This window comes from Oncorhynchus keta, chromosome 22, assembly GCF_023373465.1.
Source record: "Oncorhynchus keta strain PuntledgeMale-10-30-2019 chromosome 22, Oket_V2, whole genome shotgun sequence".
In the NCBI taxonomy this organism is placed as follows: Eukaryota; Metazoa; Chordata; class Actinopteri; order Salmoniformes; family Salmonidae; genus Oncorhynchus; species Oncorhynchus keta.
The window spans coordinates 48812612-48836606 of NC_068442.1; the positions used below are offsets into that span (position 1 = coordinate 48812612).

A 23995-nucleotide genomic window follows, 5' to 3' on the forward strand; every position below is an offset into this window, starting at 1 on the left:
TAAATAAAGGTTAGGGTGGACCCAGGCTCCCCAGAGGCGAGGACAGTAAATAAAGGTTAGGGTGGACCCAGGCTCCCCAGAGGCGAGGACAGTAAATAAAGGATAGGGGTGGACCCAGGCTCCCCAGAGGCGAGGACAGTAAATAAAGGTTAGGGTGGACCCAGGCTCCCCAGAGGCGAGGACAGTAAATAAAGGTTAGGGGTGGACCCAGGCTCCCCAGAGGCGAGGACAGTAAATAAAGGTTAGGGGTGGACCCAGGCTCCCCAGAGGCGAGGACAGTAAATAAAGGTTAGGGGTGGACCCAGGCTCCCCAGAGGCGAGGACAGTAAATAAAGGTTAGGGGTGGACCCAGGCTCCCCAGAGGCGAGGACAGTAAATAAAGGTTAGGGGTGGACCCAGGCTCCCCAGAGGCGAGGACAGTAAATAAAGGTTAGGGGTGGACCCAGGCTCCCCAGAGGCGAGGACAGTAAATAAAGGTTAGGGTGGACCCAGGCTCCCCAGAGGCGAGGACAGTAAATAAAGGTTAGGGGTGGACCCAGGCTCCCCAGAGGCGAGGACAGTAAATAAAGGTTAGGGGTGGACCCAGGCTCCCCAGAGGCGAGGACAGTAAATAAAGGTTAGGGGTGGACCCAGGCTCCCCAGAGGCGAGGACAGTAAATAAAGGTTAGGGGTGGACCCAGGCTCCCCAGAGGCGAGGACAGTAAATAAAGGTTAGGGGTGGACCCAGGCTCCCCAGAGGCGAGGACAGTAAATAAAGGTTAGGGGTGGACCCAGGCTCCCCAGAGGCGAGGACAGTAAATAAAGGTTAGGGGTGGACCCAGGCTCCCAGAGGCGAGGACAGTAAATAAAGGTTAGGGGTGGACCCAGGCTCCCCAGAGGCGAGGACAGTAAATAAAGGTTAGGGTGGACCCAGGCTCCCCAGAGGCGAGGACAGTAAATAAAGGTTAGGGTGGACCCAGGCTCCCAGAGGCGAGGACAGTAAATAAAGGTTAGGGGTGGACCCAGGCTCCCCAGAGGCGAGGACAGTAAATAAAGGTTAGGGTGGACCCAGGCTCCCCAGAGGCGAGGACAGTAAATAAAGGTTAGGGGTGGACCCAGGCTCCCCAGAGGCGAGGACAGTAAATAAAGGTTAGGGGTGGACCCAGGCTCCCCAGAGGCGAGGACAGTAAATAAAGGTTAGGGGTGGACCCAGGCTCCCCAGAGGCGAGGACAGTAAATAAAGGTTAGGGGTGGACCCAGGCTCCCCAGAGGCGAGGACAGTAAATAAAGGTTAGGGGTGGACCCAGGCTCGCCAGAAGCGAGGACAGTAAATAAAGGTTAGGGGTGGACTCAGGCTCCCAGAGGCGAGGACAGTAAATAAAGGTTAGGGGTGGACCCAGGCTCCCCAGAGGCGAGGACAGTAAATAAAGGTTAGGGGTGGACCCAGGCTCCCCAGAGGCGAGGACAGTAAATAAAGGTTAGGGGTGGACCCAGGCTCCCCAGAGGCGAGGACAGTAAATAATATATAATAATAATAATATATGCCATTTAGCTGACGCTTTTATCCAAAGCGACTTACAGTCATGTGTGCATACATTCTACGTATGGGTGGTCCCGGGAATCGAACCCACTACCCTGGCGTTACAAGCGCCATGCTCTACCAACTGAGCCACAGAAGGACCCAGGCTCCCAGAGGCGAGGACAGTAAATAAAGGTTAGGGGTGGACCCAGACTCCCAGAATTGCATTATATGTCCACACAGGTTACCATTGCAATCCGACAACACCGAAATCTGATATATTCCAGATGTATCATCTCTCTCTCTCTCTGTGTGTATGTGTGTGTGCTCTCAAACTCTGCTTAATTGCTCATGTGCCTGAAAGTATTCTGAGCGGTAGCAGTGTACGCTGGGATCTGAAGACCAGATATGCCTCTCTACCTTTGGGAACATGAGACAGTATTTTTGGAATCGTCCCATTTCATTCAGACCCAATTGAAAATACGGTACACGGAGGGATCTGGTTAGAAGCGCATGTATTTTCCAATATTACAGAGCAACAAAACCTCAAAATCGGCTCACTGGCAACTGCAGTAGAATGTTCTGTCTCTCCGAGGCCCGAATCCAACTGCATCAACCTTGGTCAAGGGGCCAATTGTATCAAGTGTCTCAAAGTAGGAGTGCTGATTCAGGGTCAGATTTAACTTTTAGATGACAACGAATCAAATACTTAATTTACTCCTTCACTGAGGTGCTTGATACATTTAGCCCCCAATCAAATTGGTGAAATTAATTAAATGAGATGTTCCACTCAAATAAAAACAGAAAAGGGTTGTACTCGTACCCGAGTGTTCTCGTGTATGAGGGTATATTTGACTGTTCTACTATGCTACAGTGTGTAGGTCTGTGTCGGTCTATAACAGCTAAGACAAGATGATCTGTTCAGTTAGTCAAAGGAATAAAAACAGATGTCTTGTCGAAGTTGTGCTAGATTCAAAGCGCAGTTGTGTTTAGGAGTGCTTATACCACGTGCCAAAAATGTTTTTTTTCACCCCCAGATCTAATAGTCAACGTAGGGCATTAAAAACAACAGAGGGCAAATTAAATACGACCAGGTCACGTACTCACAAAGAAACTAAGTGAAGGAGTACTGATACAGGATCAGTTTTTCCCCTTTTAGAGCATAATGAATGCACCTTATAAAAGGACAGAGGGGACCTGATCCTGGACCAAGGCTACTTTGAGATGCTATTTGAATACGGACGCAGCTTTTCACGACAACAATTGGGAGTTTGAATGGGACTGATTTACAGGCAGTTACTCTCTGAATCGTATGCTAGTGTATTAGATACGTGTCAGAATTGATGTAACTTTCTCATCCATTTATTGTTCTTATTCATACTGTCAGTGGTCCCGTGTGGCTCAGTTGGTAAGGCACGGTGCTTGGAACGCCCGGGCTGTTGGTTCGACTCCCACGGGAGACCAGTGGGATGAGAGCATCTTTTTAAAATGACAAAAAAATATATAAAACGTAAAAATGTCAGTGAGACAAAGGACAAAGGTTAAATGTTGCATTCAGAAAGTATTCAGACCCCTGGACTTTTTCCACATTTTGTTACGTCTTTCTCATCAATCTATACACAATAACAAAGCAAAAACATTCAATTTTTTTTGTGCAAATTTATAATAACTAAAAACTGAAATATGACATTTACATAAGTATTCAGACCCTTTACTCAGTACTTTGTTGAAGCACCTTTGGCAGCATGATGCTACAAGTTTGGGACACCTGTATTTGGAGAGTTTCTCCCATTATTCTCTGGAGATCCTCTCAAGCTCTGTCAGGTTGGATGGGGAGTGTCGCTGCACATGTATTCTTCAGGTCTCTAAAGAGATGTTAGATCGGCTTCAAGTCTGGGCTCTGGCTGGGCCACTCAAGGACATTCAGAGACTTGTCCAGAAGCCCCTCCTGCATTGTCTTGGCTGTGTGCTTAGGGTTGTTGTCCTGTTGGAAGGTGAACCTTCACCCCAGTCTGAGGTCCCGAGTGCTCTGGAGCAGGTTTTCATCAAGGATCTCTTTTTACTTTGCTTCGTCCATCTTTCCTCCGATCCTGACTAGTCTCCCAGTCCCTGCCGTTGAAAAAATATCCCCACAGCATGACAATGACACCACCATGCTTTCCCTTAGGGATGGTGCCACATTTCCTCAAGACGTGACGCTTGGCAGTCAGGCCAAATAGTTCAATCTTGATTTAAATCAGACCAGAGAATCTTGTTTCTCTTGGTCTGAGAGTCCTTTAGGTGTATTTTAGAAAATTGGGCTGTCATGTGCCTTTCATTGAGGGCCGGCTTCCGTCTGGCAACTCTACCATAAAGGCCTGATTGGAATGTGGAAAAAGTCATGGGGTCTGAATACTTTGCAAATGCACTGTATCTTTACAACTTCTAACATCTTATCAAAAGTTATGTTTGTGAACAATGGTTATTATATCTAGTCCAGCTATTAAAGTCTCATATCAGACATTAGCTTTGTATCTGAGGAGACATGTTGACCCCATACATCTCCTTACATTTGGCCCATTCACCTTTTTTTGTACCTTTATTTAAATAGGCAAGTCAGTTAAGAACTAATTCTTAATTTCAATGACGGCCTAGGAACAGGTTAACTGCCTTGTTCAGTGGCAGAACGACAGATTTTTGTCAACTCAGGGATTTGATCTGGCAATCTTTTGGTTACTAGTTCAACGTTCTAACCACTAGGCTATCCTGCCGTCCCTTTGACACTAACCTGGTGAACATACTACATGCATAAATAAACCAAAATAACAGTATTAGCGTACATATTTGACTAGACCGGCTATTTCAAAAGCACAATGAGGACATGAAACATAATTAATTGTCTTGCATCAGTGAGCGGATGGTGTAGTGGGAAACGGGGATACCTAGTCAGTTGTACAACTGAATGCATTAAACTGAAATGTGTCTACCGCATTTTACCCAACCCCTCTGAATCAGAGAAGTGCAGGGGGGGCTGCCTTAAAAATCGACATCCACGTCTGAGGAATAGTGGGTTAACTGCCTTGCTCATGGGCACAACGACCTTGTCAGCTCGGGGATTTGATCCAGCAACTTTTCGGTTAATGGCCCAACGCTCTAACCACGAGGCCACCTGCCGCCCCCCTCTAACCACTGGGCCACCTGCCCCCCTCTAACCACTGGGCCACCTGCCGCCCCCCTCTAACCACTGGGCCACCTGCCGCCCCCCTCTAACCGCTGGGCCACCTGCCGCCCCCCTCTAACCGCTGGGCCACCTGCCGCCCCCCTCTAACCGCTAGGCCACCTGCCGCCCCCCTCTAACCGCTAGGTCCACCCGCCGCCCCCTCTAACCACTAGGTCCACCTGCCGCCCCCTCTAACCACTAGGTCCACCTGCCGCCCCCCTCTAACCGCTAGGTCCACCCGCCGCCCCCCTCTAACCACTAGGTCCACCTGCCGCCCCCTCTAACCGCTAGGTCCACCCGCCGCCCCCCTCTAACCACTAGGTCCACCCGCCGCCCCCCTCTAACCACTAGGTCCACCCGCCGCCCCCTCTAACCACTAGGTCCACCCGCCGCCCCCCTCTAACCACTAGGTCCACCCGCCGCCCCCCTCTAACCGCTAGGTCCACCCGCCGCCCCCCTCTAACCACTAGGTCCACCCGCCGCCCCCCTCTAACCACTAGGTCCACCCGCCGCCCCCCTCTAACCACTAGGTCCACCCGCCGCCCCCCTCTAACCACTAGGTCCACCTGCCGCCCCCTCTAACCACTAGGTCCACCTGCCGCCCTCTAACCACTAGGTCCACCTGCCGCCCCCTCTAACCACTAGGTCCACCTGCCGCCCCCTCTAACCACTAGGTCCACCTGGCCCCCTCTAACCACTAGGTCCACCTGCCGCCCCCTCTAACCACTAGGTCCACCTGCCGCCCCCTCTAACCACTAGGTCCACCTGCCGCCCCCTCTAACCACTAGGTCCACCTGCCGCCCCCTCTAACCACTAGGTCCACCTGCCGCCCCCTCTAACCACTAGGTCCACCTGCCGCCCCCTCTAACCACTAGGTCCACCTGCCGCCCCCTCTAACCACTAGGTCCACCTCCAACCACTAGGCCACCTGCCCCCCCTCTAACCACTAGGCCCCCTCTAACCACTAGGCCACCACTGGCCACCTGCCCCCCTCTAACCACTAGGCTACCTGCCGCCCCCTCTAACCACTAGGCTACCTGCCGCCCCTCTAACCACTAGGCTACCTGCCGCCCCCTCTAACCACTAGGCTACCTGCCGCCCCCTCCACTAGGCTACCAATCACTAGGCTACCTGCCTAACCACTAGGCTACCTAACCACTAGGCTACCTGCCGCCCCCCCTGACCACTCTAACCACTAGGCTACCTGCCGCCCCCTCTAACCACTAGGCTACCTGCCGCCCCCCTAACCACTAGGCTACCCACTGGCTACCTGCCCCCCCTAACCACTAGGCTACCTGCCGCCCCCTCCACTAACCTGCCGCCCCCTAACCAGGCTACCTGCCGCCCCCTCTAACCACTAGGCTACCTGCCGCCCCCTCTAACCACTAGGCTACCTGCCGCCCCCTCTAACCACTAGGCTACCTGCCGCCCCCTCTAACCACTAGGCTACCTGCCGCCCCCTCTAACCACTAGGCTACCTGCCGCCCCCTCTAACCACTAGGCTACCTGCCGCCCCCTCTCTAACCACTAGGCTACCTGCCCCCTCTAACCACTAGGCTACCTGCCGCCCCCTCTAACCACTAGGCTACCTGCCGCCCCCTCTAACCACTAGGCTACCTGCCGCCCCCTCTAACCACTAGGCTACCTGCTGACCCCCTCTAACCACTAGGCTACCTGCCGCCCCCCCTCTAACCACTAGGCCACCTCAACTACTATGTTCCCTTCTGTAAAACAATCTCTGCATCTGCTCTATGGCCTTTAACAAAACAGTAGGCTTGAGTACACGGAGTAGTTTATACAACACAATCCTCCTTCAGGCAAACTGCTGGCTATTACCAAACCCAAAACCAAGGTTCAAAACATATCAAATAACAGAGTATAACATGTGAAGTACTTTCTCCCAGAACGTGTGCTGTTTGAACTGCTTTCAAAAGGTCACATATTGTCCCCGTGACTATGAGGCTTATATTATAGCAATACTGCATGTCTTGGAATTAAACTCAAGGTGCAGTAATTAAAATGTATCGAAAAGACCCCTAGAGCCAGATTCCCAGGCACAGATTAAGCCTAGACTAAAATGCTCTTTCAGTGGAGAATCTCAATTGAACATGCTTTTCAGACCAGGTCTACTATCAATCTGTATCCGGGAAACCAGACCCACACAAGTACCGCTTGACCAGCTTCAAGCTACATTCCACATCATTGAGCTGGGCCTTGCTTCACAGATGAGTCATGAGATCTCTAATCTGGTCATCAGTGACCATTGGGACTCAATGCAGTTGAGCAATGGGGTGAGGTGGAAAACAATTGGATTGGTGATAATTCACATTTTATGGATATATCATGGTCTGTACACCCCCCTACAAAGTGACAAAAGGTTTGTGTTCAGATTCAAATTTATATCCGAATGAATTTATATTACCACCACATAAAACTGTTGTCTTTGTTGAAGTACCTAAATTGCTATCCAAACACAACTATTACTGCTCTGCTATTTGCCTCAAATGTGACTATCGTGACTAACACTGTAACTAGGTCTACTGTAGATATAGCCACCAATGTGAACCCGAGTGAGTATCAACATTATCGTTACTGTTAGACATAATACTGTGTATGAGTCGTATGCTCTTACTATAGAGGCTTAATGATAACCATGGTAACAACTATAACCATGGTAACAACTATAACCATTTGATTGTGAATGTAGGATCGCATCACCAGCCATCCAAATCTGATATTATGGTGTGGGTGGTGTCATACTCAAGAGTCATAGCTCTCAAGCAGGATACATTCACAATCTGTGGCACCGTTTCACTTCTCACCCCTCATGTTTATAGTCCACTGCCAATGAACGGAACTGAACTAGATAAGAATTGATCACGCAGCTGTTCTGGTTCTTAATTAGCAGAGGTCTATTTGAGAATGATGCCTGTTATATATATATATATATATATAAATACAACATACACATCAATTGCACTTTAAAAATGCATATCGTGTTAGCTTGAATGGTGTGGTGTGTGTTATTTGTATAGCTGAGCTATAATATTGCAATGGGGAAAACAGCCACATTGCTGACAAATATGTTTGAAAAACAAATAGATGTAATTATTGACAAACTAAATGAAACCATGCAATTTATAAAAACAGAACACCACCTACCTGTCCCAAATGCTTTGGCCACCAGCCACGTGAGGCTACAGTAGATTTTTGCTCGAGAACAATCATAGTGACCGGAAGACTTTATTGCGGGAACAATAAAGGTGTTTTTAATTTCCCTGGCGTCCGTCACATCACCCATCATAACACCCTGAAGTGTCAACAGCCTTCGGCAAACACAATGATTACTAACTATGTCGCAATAGAAGTCGATGACATCCCACCATAAAGGAGTTAAATGCACCACACGTTACTTGATTTGCCAGCCGTCAATGTAATTGTACAAATCGTTGGAGCAGACATGGAGGGTTGACTGCAAACCATCGGTATGGTATTGTCTAACTCCTTTGAGTCAAAATGAATAGTGCAATTAGCGACTCTGCCTGTATTTTTCAGCCATTCTGCTGCTACCTGGGTTGTAATCATTAGTCCAAACAGAGTTTCTATTGGAGAAATTCAGGTAGGTCCCTCCCCGTTTCGTTCCGTTTGCTTACTTTTAAGAAAAGTTTTGCAACAGAATCGGCGTAATGAATACGCCCCAGTTTAAATGGGGTTCGCCTAATAGCTGCCAACCTATTTCAGAAGAATCTCACTGAAGAAGGCGCATATTTCCTTCAGATAGAGAGACAAAACATTCCGATTCCCATTCAAGTCTTTGTTTTCAAACACAAGTTGGTTCCCCTCTGCTTTTCCTCGCTTGTTGTGATTCTCCTGCCGCACTGTGGCTAAGAAAGGGCTGCACTATTGCGCGTGCGCGTACCAACCACCCAGCCACTTTGCACAACATCGTAAGAGGCCAGCATGCTTTTACTACAGTTAGAAGTTGGACAGAATCTACGCATCTCATACATAGCTTGATTTGTTTGGATAAAATGCCTATGTTCTGTCTGTTTATATGTAAAACGCATCCCTGGATATATACACATTCGAACTAACCAATGAAATAGATTAGCCTGTCGAGTTTGGGACTATACGGTTCTATCTGCAAAAAGATGATTCTGAGATCATTGGCTTTAAAGTTCCAACCCCTCATTGATCTGAATGGTGTCAGCTATTTTTTAAATATTTTATTATTTTGAACTTAACAACATGACGTGGGGGTATTTAGAGTCATATATAGTTAGAGAACATTGAACAGAAAAGGGTATATCAATAACTAAAGTTTGAACATAAATTCAGATACAACCTTGATGAATTTGCTTAATCATTTGTTGTGGTTCAGCCTTGTGTTGTCAGTTGCAAGTATTTACATGATATATAATGCATCATTCCTTTATTATGTGGATTTGTAGTCCTAGTTTGTAGTCCTAGTATGCATCATCATTGATACAATTAGGCTAGTTGAACGCAACATTATTAATTGAAACCACTTCGATGTGAGATTTGCAGCTATGTCAACATGTCAATTTGCTTCTGACATGTTTGTAAATCAATCAAATGTATTTATATAGCCCTCCTTACATCAGTTGATGTCACAAAGTGCTGTTCAGAAACACAGCCTAAAAACCCACAAACAGCAAGCAATGCAGGTGTAGAAGCACGGTGGCAAGGAAAAACTCCCTAGAAAGGCCAAAACCTAGGAAGAAACCTAGAGAGGAACCAGGCTATGTGGGGTGGCCAGTCCTCTTCTGGCTGTGCCGGGTGGATATTATAACAGAACATGGCCAAGATGTTCAAATGTTCATAAATGACCAGCAGGGTTAAATAATAATAATCACAGTGATTGTCGAGGGTGTAAATGTCAGTTGGCTTTTATAGCCGATCATTCAGAGTATCTCTACTGCTCCTGCTGTCTCTAGAGAGTTGAAAACAGCAGGTCTGGGACAGGTAGCACGTCCGGTGAACAGGTCAGGGTTCCATAGCCGCGGGCAGAGCAGTTGAAACTGGAGCAGCAGCACGGCCAGGTGCTGGGGACAGCAAGGAGTCATCAGGCCAGGTAGTCCTGAGGCATGGTCCTAGGGCTCAGGTCCTCCGAGAGAGAGAAAGAAAGAGAGAATTAGAGAGATCATACTTAAATTCACACAGGACACTGGATAAGACAGGATAAATACTCCAGATATAACAGACTGACCCTAGACCCCCGACACATAAACTACTGCAGCATAAATACTGGAGGCTGAAACAGGAGGGGTCGGGAGACACTGTGGCCCCATCCGATAATACCCCCGGACAGGGCCAAACAGGCAGGATATAACCACACCCACTTTGCAAAAGCACAACCCCATACCACTAGAGGGATATCTTCAACCACCAACTTACCATCCTGAGACAAGGCCAAGTATAGCCCACAAAGATCTCCGCCACGGCACAAACCTGACAGGAAGATCACTTCAGTGACTCAACCCACTCAAGTGACGCACCCCTTCCAGGGACAGCATGGAAGAGCACCAGTAAGCCAGTGACTCAGCCCCTGTAATAGGGTTGGAGACAGAGAATCCCAGTGGAGAGAGGGGAACCAGGCAGGCAGAGACAGCAAGGGCGGTTCATTGCTCCAGTGCCTTTCCATTCACCTTCACACTCCTGGGCCAGACTACACTCAATCATAGGAACTACTGAAGAGATGAGTCTTCAATAAAGACTTAAAGGTTGAGACCGAGTCTGTGTCTCTCATATGGATAGGCAGACCATTCTTTAAAAATTGAGCTCTATAGGAGAAAGCCCTGCCTCCAGTTGTTTGCTTAGAAATTCTAGGGACAGTAAGGAGGCCTGCGTCTTGTGACCGTAGCGTATGTATAGGTCTGTACGGCAGGACCAAATCGGAAAGATAGGTAGGAGCAAGCTCATGTAATGCTTTGTAGGTTAGCATTAGAACCTTGAAATCAGTCTTAACAGGAAGCCAGTGTTAGAGAGGCTAGCACTGGAGTACTATGATAAACAAAAACTATTTAATTAGATTTTGTAAATATACTAATAAAGATGCAGATTTTTTTAAAGTTTGCGTGGATTAATGTACATTTTCCCTTCTCCCAATGGATTTTCTTATTTATTTTTTGTAAATGTTTGCACCCCCGATCGGTTGGTGGCGAAAACACACCTTTTGCGTGAAGTTCGCCATAAAACCCAAAGAAGAAGAAAAAGACTAGAGACGTCATCAACATGAGTCTGTTTACTGAGTGAGTCGACGTTGGATTAGATGCTTTATGCTCGCTAGCAGCTAGCTTCAGTTTGGGTGTTTGCTTCGATATCTTTGTGTTTTTCATCGGCAATTAATAATTCGTTTTGCGTGTTTACTTGCGTCGTTTTGATCTTTAAATCGCAATGTAATTGCGCCAAAACCTGGTGTTGTTTTGTATCGCTAGCTGGCTAGGCTTGAAGTTACTATCGTTTGCTTGCTGATGCCCACTCATCCGTGTACAGGTGGCATTATCACTGAGATAGTCTTTGATTAACGTTAAACATCGTGTATATCGTATTCGTAACCGTCTGTCACACCCATTAATGCTCTTTAGGATAATACTTTGGAAACATGTTTATGCCAAGAGCACTGAAGGTGAAGAGACCAACAGACAACACAAGTCAGGTGCTTAAGAAGAAGTGCAAGGTGAGCCAGGAGGGAGAAAAGGAAGGCAGCGATGGCACAGGACAACCCCCCAACCACAGCCTAAAGACTTCCACTACAGCTCCCTATGAGAGTGTAGAGACAGACATGAACGCTGAGACACAGGTGAAGCCTGATGACCAGGACACACACCGTCCAACCCTAGAGCAGGGTACATCGTGTCCTGTACGAGCACCAGAGGACCAACAGTCCTCAGAGTCTGAGTCCAGCACTGAGGAAAGCGAAGAAGAGGAGCCTGTAAAATCCTTCAGAAAGAGCCAGAGATGGCCCGAACCGGGGGAGCCTGTCTGTGTCATGTGTGCTCGCTTCGGGGAGTACATCTGCGACAGCACTGACAATGATGTTTGCAGCCTAGAGTGCAAGGCCAGTCACCTGGCTAAAATGGGCATGGGCACAGGGGAAGATGCCTTTAACCGAGATGACACAGAGGAGAAGAGGACTTCACAATGTGGACAGCCAGCCGTTGACAGAGCTGGCAATACTGTTGAGGATGTATACAAGGACTATTCCTACAAGGAAGATGCATTTATCTCTGGGTTGACAGAGGAGCAAGTGCAGCGAGTAAAGCAGGATCTGGGCATTGTGACAGAGGGCAGGGAGGTGGGCAGGCCCATCATAGAGTTTGAGCAATGTAACCTTCCCTCAACTCTCAGTGCCAACCTGAAGAAGGCAGGGTATGAGGCGCCCACCCCTGTTCAGATGCAGATGGTGCCTGTTGGCTTGGCTGGCAGGGACGTGATTGCCAGTGCTGACACGGGTTCTGGAAAGACTGTGGCCTTTCTGCTGCCAGTGGTAGTGTGTGCTTTGAAGGTATAGTGAAATACAGTTTTTGTGGCTGGCTTGATTATTACACTGTATTATCACACTGAACTGAACTATGTTGGGTCTGAAAGTTTTTTTTCTTTTCACGTGGACCTTTTCAGCATGGTTCCAGCAACTGTGGTGGATGCATACCTACAGTTGAAGTCGGACGTTTATATACACTTAGGTTGGAGTCATTAAAACTCGTTTTTCAACCACTCCACAAATTGTTGTTAACAAACTATAGTTTTGTCAAGTCGGTTAGGACATCTACTTTGTGCAGGACACATGTAATTTTTCCAACAATTGTTTACAGAAAGATTATTTCACTTATAATTCACTGTATCACAATTCCAGTGGGTCAGAAGTTTATATACACTAAGTTGACTGTGCCTTTAAAACAGCTTGGAAAATTCCAGAAAATGATGTCATGGCTTTAGAAGCTTCTGATAGGCTAATTGACATCATTTGGAGGTGTATCTGTGGGTGTATTTCAAAGCCTACTTTCAAACTCAGTGGCTCTTTGCTTGACATCATGGGAAAATCTAAAGAGATCAGCCAAGACCTCAGGAAAAAATTGTAGACCTCCAAGTCTGGTTCATCCTTGGGAGCAATTTCCAAATGCCTGAAGGTACCACGTACGCAAGTATAAACACCATGGGACAACGCAGCCGTCATACCACTCAGGAAGGAGACGCGTTCTGTCACCTAGAGATGAACGTACTTTGGTGTGAAAAGTGCAAATCAATCCCAGAACAACAGCAAAGCACCCTGTGAAGATGCTGGAGGAAACTGGTATAAAAGTATCTATATCCACAGTAAAACAAGTCCTATATTGATATTATATTAACCTGAAAGGCCACTCAGCAAGGAAGATGCCACTGCTCCAAAACCAGCATAAAAAAGCCAGACTACAATTTGCAACTGCACATGGGGACAAAGATCGTACTTTTTGGAGAAATGTCCTCTGGTCTGATGAAACAACTGTTTGGTCATAGTGACCATTGTTATGTTTGGAGGAAAAGGTGGAGGCTTGCAAGCCGAAGAACAACATCCCAACCATGAAGCACGGGGGTGGCCGCATCATGTTGTGGGGGTGCTTTGCTGCAGGAGGGACTGGTGAACTTCACAAAATAAATGGCATCATGAGGGAGGAAAATTATGTGGATATATTGAAGCAACTTCAAGACATCAGTCAGGAAGTTAAAGCTTGGTCGCAAATGGGTCTTCCAAATGGACAGTGACCCCAAGCATACTTCCAAAGTTGTGAAAAATGGCTTGAGGACAACAAAGTCAAGGTATTGGAGTGGCCATCACAAAGCCCTGACCTCAATCCCATAAATTTGTGGGCAGAACTGAAAAAGTGTGTGTGAGCAAGGAGGCCTACAAACCTGACTCAGTTACACCAGCTCTGTCATTAGGAATGGGCCAAAATTCACCCAACTTATTGTGGGAAGGTTGTGGAAGGCTACCAGAAACGTTTGACCCAAGTTAAACAATTTAAAGGCAATGCTACCAAATACTAATTGGGTGTATGTAAACTTCTGACCCACTGGGAATGTGACAAAATAAATAAATCACTCTCTCTACTATTATTCTGACATTTCACATTCTTAAAATAAAGTGTTGATCCTAACTGACAGAAGACAGAGTTTTTACTAGGAGATAATGTCAGGAATTGTGTAAAACTGAGTTTAAATGTATTTGGCTAAGGTGTACTTCTGACTTCAACTGTACCTAGTACAGCTTTGTACAGGCTCGGCTTGGTTGTGGTGTGAAAAGCTCATTAGTGTTTATCTTTCATGATACTTTTTTGGTTTCATGGTTGTGAAAAATACTGGAATGATTTTTCTCATAATATTGAGAAAGGAGGAACTTTTTTAAGTTGGAAAAAAAAAACAACAACAGGAAAATCAAGGTTTGTCAGAACGGACTCTATAACAAATATCAATGTTTGTCAGAACGGACTATAACAAATATCAATGTTTGTCAGAACGGACTCTATAACAAATATCAATGTTTGTCAGAACGGACTCTATAACCAATATCAAGGTTTGTCAGAACGGACTCTATAACAAATATCAAGGTTTGTCAGAACGGACTCTATAACAAATATCAAGGTTTGTCAGAACGGACTCTATAACAAATATCAATGTTTGTCAGAACGGACTCTATAACCAATATCAAGGTTTGTCAGAACGGACTCTAACCAATATCAATGTTTGTCAGAACGGACTCTATAACAAATATCAATGTTTGTCAGAACGGACTCTATAACAAATATCAATGTTTGTCAGAACGGACTCTATAACAAATATCAAGGTTTGTCAGAACGGACTCTATAACCAATATCAAGGTTTGTCAGAACGGACTCTAACCAATATCAAGGTTTGTCAGAACGGACTCTATAACAAATATCAATGTTTGTCAGAACGGACTCTATAACAAATATCAGGGTTTGTCAGAACGGACTCTAACCAATATCAAGGTTTGTCAGAACGGACTCTATAACAAATATCAAGGTTTGTCAGAACGGACTCTATAACAAATATCAGGGTTTGTCAGAACGGACTCTAACCAATATCAAGGTTTGTCAGAACGGACTCTATAACAAATATCAAGGTTTGTCAGAACGGACTCTATAACAAATATCAAGGTTTGTCAGAACGGACTCTAACAAATATCAAGGTTTGTCAGAACGGACTCTATAACAAATATCAAGGTTTGTCAGAACGGACTCTAACCAATATCAAGGTTTGCTGTGTTTCAACCTCATTGTTGGCACCGTTTTCATCTAGAAGTACCTCGGCTAAACTTTGAAAACCCAGCACAGCTGTTACCCCAATTTTGAACCGGTCCCTCACTGGCGACTCCTTGAAGCAACAGCGATGAGTAATTCATATGCACAGGCCTGTTTTATGTTCTGTAGCTTAGCAGCAATTTCAAATGACAGGCTATACTATGCAGATAGCCATGAGAAGGGAAGACTACAGCCATTTCAAAAACTGATGCAAATAGACTTGTCTCGATTCTTTCTATGTGCAAAGTACAGTTACCACTTGCCATAAGAAACATTAAGTTAATTTATACTGCGGTATGTGGTGAAAACAAGTAGATCTAACCTTTAAGCATTGTACGTGGCTTTGCGTGATGTAATTAATTGGCTGATATATTGGTCTGGTAGGAGCAGACTGTGACATCCTGATAGTGTGATTATCACTTTTGGGTCCAGCTTCAAAGCAACCTGGAAGTAGCAGAATTTCTCTCCCCAAAAGTCTGATGTAAAACTTTAACCCTACCCTTACGGAGCCTAACCCTTACGGAGCCTAACTCTAGGGTTGTTTCCAGAAATTAAAACCTAAAAAGTGTGGAAGTTACCTGAATTTTGCTACCCTTAGACCAAAAAGATATTTGTTGTTAATAAATATTGTCTTGATTCCTCCCCAATCAGAGGCTAGTGGAGGGTGGTCTCGGTGGTCCGGCAGCTCTCATCCTGACCCCCACCAGGGAGCTGGCCATCCAGATCGAGAGGCAGACCAAGGAGCTGGTGATGGGCCTCCCTAACATGAGGACTGGCCTGCTGGTGGGAGGCATGCCCCTGCCCCCGCAGCTCCACCGCCTCAAGAGCACCATCAAGGTACAACGTTACCTCAACGTTTCTCATGACGCTGTACAATAGTGTACAACGTTACTTCAACGTTTCTCATGACGCTGTACAATAGTGTACAACGTTACCTCAACGTTTCTAATGACGCTGTACAATAGTGTACAACGTTACCTCAACGTTTCTCATGACTCTGTACAATAGTGTACAACGTTACTTCAACGTTTCTCATGATGCTGTACAATAGTGTACAACGTTACCTCAACGTTTCTCATGATGCTGTACAATAGTGTACAACGTTACCTCAACGTTTCTCATGACTCTGTACAATAGTGTACAACGTTACTTCAACGTTTCTCATGATGCTGTACAATAGTGTACAACGTTACCTCAACGTTTCTCATGATGCTGTACAATAGTGTACAACGTTACCTCAACGTTTCTCATGACGCTGTACAATAGTGTACAACGTTACCTCAACGTGTCTCATGATGCTGTACATTAGTCTACAATTGTTACGTCAATGTTTCAAAGAGAGTACTGGACAATATTAAGTCAATGTTTACCAGACATTTTCTACAGTATATCAATATTAAATTCCCATAACCTTGCAATGAAGGCCCTCCATAGCTTAGCTACCATTTCAAATGACAGGCTATACTATGCAGATAGCCATGAGAAGGGAAAACTTCTGCCATTCAAAAACTGATGCAAATAGACTTGTCTCGATTCTTTCTACGTGCAAAGTACAGTTACCACTTGCCATAAGAAACATTACGTTTATTTATTTAATTAATACAGTTTGATTAACCAAACTGTATTTGTTTTTCCCCTTAATTGCCTTCTAGATAATAATCGCCTCCTTAAGTGCCCTCTGGATAATAACCGCCAACTTAATTGCCTTCTAGATAATAATTGCTACCCCAGGACGACTGCTGGAGATCCTGAAACAGAAGGCAGTGCAGCTGGATGGAGTGAGGGTTGTGGTGGTTGATGAGGTAAATATGTCTTCTCATGGCATTAATGAAGAACACTTATTGTGCAGTCATTTTGAAATGATTTAAAAGGCCACTTCCCTTTTGTTTAACAAAGACCGTGCACATTAATCAACATTTCAGTATTCACATTGATGTAAATGTACCAGAGTTGGCAAAAGAGAACATTTTTGTAGATTGACTTAAATTGAAATGTGATTGACCCCCATCCTGTGTACCAGTAATACTATTTCGACATTGTTCAGCAGAATGAAAAATCATTTGTCCTCTTATGAGTGCAGGCAGACACCATGCTGAAGATGGGCTTTCAGCAGCAGATCCTGAATGTTCTGGAGAACATCCCGGAGGAGCACCAGACCCTGCTAACATCTGCCACCATCCCCAAGGGCACAGAGCAGCTGGCAGCCCGACTGACCCAGGACCCGGTACGTATCGCCATCGGGGACAGGAACCAGCCCTGCGCCGACATCCGCCAGATAGTGCTCTGGGTGGAGGAGCCCTCCAAGAAGAAGAAGCTCTTTGAGATTTTAAATGTAGGTGATTTTTCAATAGCTTTTCTTCAGTGTACTGGGTTGTGTTCATTAGGCAGCAAACGGAAGAAAACAGACTGAAACAGGGGGTTCTTGTTTTGTGTTTTAAAATGTTATCCGTTGAGTGGCCTCATGAACACGACCCAGGTGTAAATTACATTTTAATGTTCATTTGGGGATTTTAATTTCAGGTTACTGGCATTTTCATAAAGCATATGCTCTCAGGTCTTATTAAAGACCTGCTCTGAAACTTATATGTATACATATATATTGTATTTATTTATTTTAACCTTTAACTAGGCAAGTCAGTTAAGAACAAATTCTTATTTTCAATGACTGCCTGGGAACAGTGGGTTAACTGCCTGTTCAGGGGCAGAACGACAGATTTGTACCTTGTCAGCTCAGGGATTTGAACTCGCAACCTTCCGGTTACTAGTCCAACGCTCTAACCACTAGGCTACCCTGCCGCCCCATTCTTGAATCTGTGCTGTGCCTTCCCCCCCCCCATGTGGGCCAGCCCCCTAGCAAATCGAGTTCTAGCCAATGAGCTTCCGTCTCTCTGCATTTGAGTGACAGCTAGCAAGACTCACACACAGCATAGTGAGAAAGAGCAATGACGTGGTGCACATATCTGCATGTGATGTAGTACGCAATTTTCTGCAACCACTTTTAGCTTGTGAGTGCTACTGGCAAAAAAATTATACAAAAAAGTGGGAATTCCTGCAGTATCCTGAAGACTCCCACTGGACGATATTAAGACAGCTGTCACTGCAGCCCTGTTCCCCCTATCCAGAGGAAATGGGTGGGCCCTCAGCCATGGCTTTGCTCCAGGAAACTGAGCAACGGTTCATACCATCTATATATGGTAGGGAGCTGGAAGAGGCTGTGCTTTCACAGACCCGTTGGCAAAATGGCATTCGATCTGCTTAGATCAATGTTACCATCCAGGGGGATGTTGACTTGTACACCTATATTTGACCTGCAACCCACAGTCTATTTTCCAACAATTTAAATACTTGTTTTGTTCTATACTGAACAAAAATAAACCCAATATGCTGAAATAAAAAATAACAGAAAATGTTTCTTGCGCACAAAAAGCTTACCTCTAAAAGTTTCTGCACAAATTTGTTTACTTCCGTGTTAGTGAGCATTTCTCCTTTGCCAAGATAATCCATCCACCTGACAGCTGTGGCATATGAAGAAGCTAATTAAACAGCATGATCAATACACAGGTGCACCTTGTGCTGGAGACAATAAAAGGTCACTCTAAAATGTGCAGTTTTGTCACGCAACACAATTACCACAGATGTTTCAAGTTTTAAGGGAGCTTGCAATTGGCATGCTGACTGCAGGAATGTCCATCAGAGCTGTTGCCAGAGAATTAAACGGTTTGTCGAGATCGGTGTGGAGGAACCTGACCTCAGCCCCATCGAACACCTTTGGGAATTGGAACGTCGACTGTGAGCTAGGCCTAATCGCCCAACATCAGTGCCCAACCTCACTAATGCTCTTGTGGCTGAATGGAAGCAAGTCCCTGCAGCAATGTTCCAACATCTAGTGGAAAGCCTTCCCAGAAGAGTGGAGGCTGTTATAGCAGCAATGTTCCAACATCTAGTGGAAAGCCTTCCCAGAAGAGTGGAGGCTGTTATAGCAGCAATGTTCCAACATCTAGTGGAAAGCCTTCCCAGAAGAGTGGAGGCTGTTATAGCAGAAATGTTCCAACATCTAGTGGAAAGCCTTCCCAGAAGAGTGGAGGCTGTTATGGCAGCAATGTTCCAACATCTAGTGGAAAGCCTTCCCGGAAGAGTGGAGGCTGTTATAGCAGCAATGTTCCAACATCTAGTGGAAAGCCTTCCCAGAAGAGTGGAGGCTGTTATAGCAGCAATGTTCCAACATCTAGTGGAAAGCCTTCCCAGAAGAGTGGAGGCTGTTATAGCAGCAATGTTCCAACGTCTAGTGGAAAGCCTTCCCAGAAGAGTGAAGGCTGTTATAGCAGAAAATAGGGGACCAACTCAATATTATAAGATGTTCAATGTAATGTAGTGTATTTCCTCATTACCTGTGTGTTTGTTTTGCCCACCCAGGACGGAAAGCTGTACCAGCCTCCGGTGGTTGTGTTTGTGGCCTGTAAACTTGGGGCGGACCTACTGTGTGAGGCCGTGAAGAAGATCATGGGCCTCAACACGGTGGCCATCCACTCAGACAAGACCCAGTGGGAACGCAACCGCATCCTCAAGGTGAGGCCTGTGGCAGCCAGGTATTTCTTTGTTCATTGGCACCAAACGGAACATGACAGACTGGAACAAGGAAAGGGAATGCCAGCACTTGTCCAATAAGAAACACTCATTTTCATTTACAGATTTAAAACATGAAGAAATGTTGTCATTTGCGTCGTACCCTCGAGGTGTGTTCAGTGTAATGTTTAAAGGGTTTCCTGGATACTGGACAGTACCGTACCAATACACACTAGATCCAATGGTGAGAGGAGGCCCCACTGATGCTCTCCCTTTGTTGAGTGACCATCAGGGGCAGGCACCATCAGTCCAGTAACAAAAAGACAGCAAATTATTTACATTTCTCCTCATTCATCTGTGCCTATACAACAAATTATCTATTACCAGTGTGATCATATACCCTCAATTTTTGTTTGTTTGTTTATATAATTTTACAATGGTCTGAGAAGAACATTGGCAGGGCATTTCAAGTATAGACAATTTGCTGTGATACTGTATTAGGCTTATAGCTTACTGCACAAACCTCATGGTTACAGAACTGTTTTTTTTTTTAATGGGCGAATGTTGAATTACGTTTTTAAGTCTGAGTGGTCGATCTCATTTTGACTCAGAAAGTGGTCTCGACTCAAACGTTTGGTTACCACAGCACCAGGATCAGTTTAGCCTTTTTAAATATCATAATGAATTGGATTACATGGATAAGACCTGATCCTAGATCAGTGCTCCTACTCTGAGATTCTTTATGAATCCGGGCCCAGGTCTGGCTATTATGGCTCAAACAGAAAAGCTAGTCACAGGCAGTGTACTTCCATAAAGAGTATTCAAGCGTTAAGCTGTTTTGTACCTCCTCAGGGTCTACTCGAAGGGGACTTTGAAGTGGTGGTCAGCACTGGCGTACTGGGCAGAGGGCTCGATCTGGTCAACGTCAAACTGGTGGTCAACTTTGACATGCCCACTAACATGGATGAGTATGTTCATCAGGTGGGTCAATTTGCTATTGTTGTGAATGGGGGAAATCTGGTGTGCTTTTGTCATACAAAATCAATGTCTAACCACCAGGGTAGCCTAGTGGTTAGAGTGTAGAGGCGGCAGGGTAGCCTAGCGGTTAGAGCGTAGAGGCGGCAGGGTAGCCTAGCGGTTAGAGCGTAGAGGCGGCAGGGTAGCCTAGCGGTTAGAGCGTAGAGGCGGCAGGGTAGCCTAGCGGTTAGAGCGTAGAGGTGGCAGGGTAGCCTAGCGGTTAGAGCGTAGAGGCGGCAGGGTAGCCTAGCGGTTAGAGCGTAGAGGCGGCAGGGTAGCCTAGCGGTTAGAGCGTAGCGGCGGCAGGGTAGCCTAGCGGTTAGAGCGTAGCGGCGGCAGGGTAGCCTAGCGGTTAGAGCGTAGCGGCGGCAGGGTAGCCTAGCGGTTAGAGCGTAGCGGCGGCAGGGTAGCCTAGCGGTTAGAGCGTAGCGGCGGCAGGGTAGCCTAGCGGTTAGAGCGTAGCGGCGGCAGGGTAGCCTAGCGGTTAGAGCGTAGCGGCGGCAGGGTAGCCTAGCGGTTAGAGCGTAGCGGCGGCAGGGTAGCCTAGCGGTTAGAGCGTAGCGGCGGCAGGGTAGCCTAGCGGTTAGGGCGTTAGGCGGCGGCAGGGTAGCCTAGCGGTTAGAGCGTAGCGGCGGCAGGGTAGCCTAGCGGTTAGAGCGTAGCGGCGGCAGGGTAGCCTAGCGGTTAGAGCGTAGAGGCGGCAGGGTAGCCTAGCGGTTAGAGCGTAGAGGCGGCAGGGTAGCCTAGCGGTTAGAGCGTAGAGGCGGCAGGGTAGCCTAGCGGTTAGAGCGTAGAGGCGGCAGGGTAGCCTAGCGGTTAGAGCGTTGGACTAGTAACCGGAAGGTTGCGAGTTCAAACTCCTGAGCTGACAATGTACAAATCTGTCTTTCTGCCCCTGAACAGGCAGTTAACCCACTGTTCCCAGGCCGTCAATGAAAATTAGAATATGTTCTTAGTTGACTTGCGTAGTTAAATAAAGGTAAAAAATATATATAATCTTGGGGGGAGCATCTGGCACAGAATCTTTTCTGTATAGTATTGTCTACAAATGGATGAAAGTGTGTGTGTGTGTGTGGGGGGGGGTTAGCTACTCAGGTGACATTGCAAATGGTTCTGTCCGGTGTGACTTTTACACTCCTTCCTCCCAGGTGGGCAGAGCAGGCAGACTGGGCCACCGGGGCACGGCCATCACCTTTGTCAACAACGACAACAAGCGTCTGTTCCTGGAGGTGGTGAACCGGGTGAAGCCCACAGGTTCCCAGCTTCCCCCCCAGCTTCTCAACTCCACCCACCTCCATGAGCAGCAGAGGAGGGACAAACAGAAAGCCAAGCAAAGGGGGGAGGATGACATCATGGTCACCAAGAACAACCTCCTCAGCATCATCCGGAAACACAACAGGAGCTCAAAGAGATAGACAGATTATGCTACTTTGTTTGTATATCTGGGTAATTTGTCCATTTTGAATAAATGTATATGAACTTGATTGAGTTGTAATTTCGAGTTGACACTTTTATATAGTTGTGCATTTTGGAAATACTGCCATCTACTTGTCAAACACGGGCACGGCATGTTTGGGATTTTTTGCTGTGGATGGAAACGTCATTTCTGTCTAGTCAATAGCAAATCGCTGATCCGGGTTTGAAATCGACGCGGCGCAGAAGCGAAGACAACCACGACAGTGAAACGGTAAACAAACACATCTGAGTTGAATGTCCTGTCTTGATGAGGAGGTAGCTGGCATATATTGAATGCCCAAATTATATTTTAAGTAAACTGATCCGATTATCATTCTCAGCTTTGTAATGTGTGTTTTTAGATAGCTAACTTAACGTCGCCAACTAACTAAAGTGCCTAATAGTTCCTGTTTCAATACATGTCCGAATTATCCCGTTGTAAATAAAGTTAACTGTCAACTTTTTGCAGGGGAAGATGTGCAATTTTTATAGACGTGTCTACGGATAACGTTGGAAACATTTAATTGACGAAGGATTTGTATATTTTTTTTAACCATATTTTAAAATCTCTACAGTACCATTTACTTTATACTCGATACCAAAGGAAAAAGCACACAGCTTTTTATGATAACGTCTTGACCCTGACGCCCGAAAATCTTCAAAGATCAGTGTTGAAGTTCCGCGAGAAAATATAAAATACGACATCATTGGATAAAACCCAGGAGTTAAACACGACCTGTCTTATCTCTGTCCTGTCACCCGCTCTTACCCTTCAGAGGAGGGAAAACGACAAGTGACAACACTATGGAAATCACTCCGAATAGCACACCTGCATCTGAGAAAACACCGTCTTTGCAACGCAGAACCAGAACAGGTTCAATTGACAAAAGCGCATGTAAAGACATCGGCAAGGCAGACAACGCTGGGTCAGCGGTACCGACTCTAATCAGTCTAAAGTTCTCTCTGAATCAAACCCCCGAACGACAACTGTATTACGGTCATTTAGTCACCTCATCTAAAAGTAAATCGAGAGAAGCTGTTAACCTTTTAAACACTCCAACTAAAGGAGTTGAAAGGTTTCCGTCTAGATTTGCGCCAAAACAAACAGCAACCCCGGGTAAAGTAGACGTGACAACCAGAGGACCAGACCAAAACCTTTTCAACACCCACTAGAAAGACTCCTTTCGAGAAAATCACGGTAAAGAAGGATGCATTTGAGATATTGGCTGGGGAAAAAGGGCCAAAAAGTGGTGGCTGTAAAAATGGCAAGCCTAGAGAGACTAAAGAAGCACACACAGGTGACCGTGGAGGCTGCGAAACCTGGTGCAACTCACAGTTCTTAGACGTTTCCGCTCAGTAGTCAAGGAGCAAACGTGACCTCGAACTTTCCGGCAATCCAAAGCGATGTAAGCGTGGCAATGTCCTCTACTCCTGCACCAACATCCTATGTCTCGACCGAGCCTTTGGTCCGATCCAAACCAGATACCCTGAAGATGGAGAACAGTGCTGTGACAGTTGCGGTCCGGCTGAGGCCATTCAACACCAGGTAAAAAAAACTATTTATATATCTATTTGATTTATTTTGTTGTTCATTGAAATCAGATTCATTCAGCATTAATCCAGCTCTAATATGGCCCCCTTCTTTAACTGCAACAAGCCTCTTCTGGAGAGGGCCTTTGAGGGGTTCAACACCTGCCTGTTTGCTTACGGTCAAACTGGGTCGGGGAAGTCCTACACAGACGTCTCACTCTGTTCTTTCTTTCTCACTCGCTTTTCTCTTCACACACACACCAGCTGATTTTGTGTTGTTATCACGAGTCTCCTTTTGAAGTTAGTAAGTAAACTGTTGAATCCAAATGTATAAAATTGGACGATGTTCCTCTATCCTTCTGCAGTATGATGGGTTTCGGGGAGGAGGCAGGACTAACGCCAAGATTCTGCAAG

The 23995-nt window shown here is 46.1% G+C and overlaps 2 protein-coding genes across 3 annotated transcripts in view; one reads left to right on the forward strand and one right to left on the reverse strand.

The window, feature by feature from the left end:
• The window catches only part of LOC118400698 (calmodulin-regulated spectrin-associated protein 2-like), a 102779-nt gene extending 94190 nt beyond the window's left edge, over nucleotides 1-8589 (reverse strand). Inside the window, exon 1 of one of the 2 annotated variants that reach the window (XM_052475426.1) lies at nucleotides 7860-8587. In XM_052475426.1, coding sequence (XP_052331386.1) covers nucleotides 7860-8001 — 142 coding nt within the window. In that variant the 5' untranslated portion in view covers nucleotides 8002-8587. Of the gene's footprint in view, nucleotides 1-7859 lie in introns of both variants that reach the window. The other variant, XM_052475427.1, reaches the window with a different exon arrangement.
• A 2357-nt stretch (nucleotides 8590-10946) lies between these two features.
• Nucleotides 10947-22080, forward strand: ddx59 (DEAD (Asp-Glu-Ala-Asp) box polypeptide 59). The gene is made up of 7 exons (XM_035799213.1): nucleotides 10947-12225; nucleotides 15668-15853; nucleotides 16729-16818; nucleotides 17097-17348; nucleotides 19430-19582; nucleotides 20432-20560; nucleotides 21745-22080. Exons 1-7 carry the CDS (start codon nucleotides 11323-11325, stop codon nucleotides 22009-22011), a joined length of 1980 nt encoding a protein of 659 aa, XP_035655106.1. The 5' UTR covers nucleotides 10947-11322; the 3' UTR covers nucleotides 22012-22080.
• The last annotated feature ends 1915 nt before the right edge of the window (nucleotides 22081-23995 follow it).

Coding starts and splice junctions, on each gene's coding strand:
- ddx59 (XM_035799213.1), top strand. CDS start 11,323: ATGTTTATGCCAAGAGCACTGAAGGTGAAGAGACCAACAGACAACACA. Junction 15,854..16,728: donor GCCTCAAGAGCACCATCAAG/GTACAACGTTAC, acceptor ATTGCCTTCTAG/ATAATAATTGCTACCCCAGG. Junction 17,349..19,429: donor AGCTCTTTGAGATTTTAAAT/GTAGGTGATTTT, acceptor TTGCCCACCCAG/GACGGAAAGCTGTACCAGCC.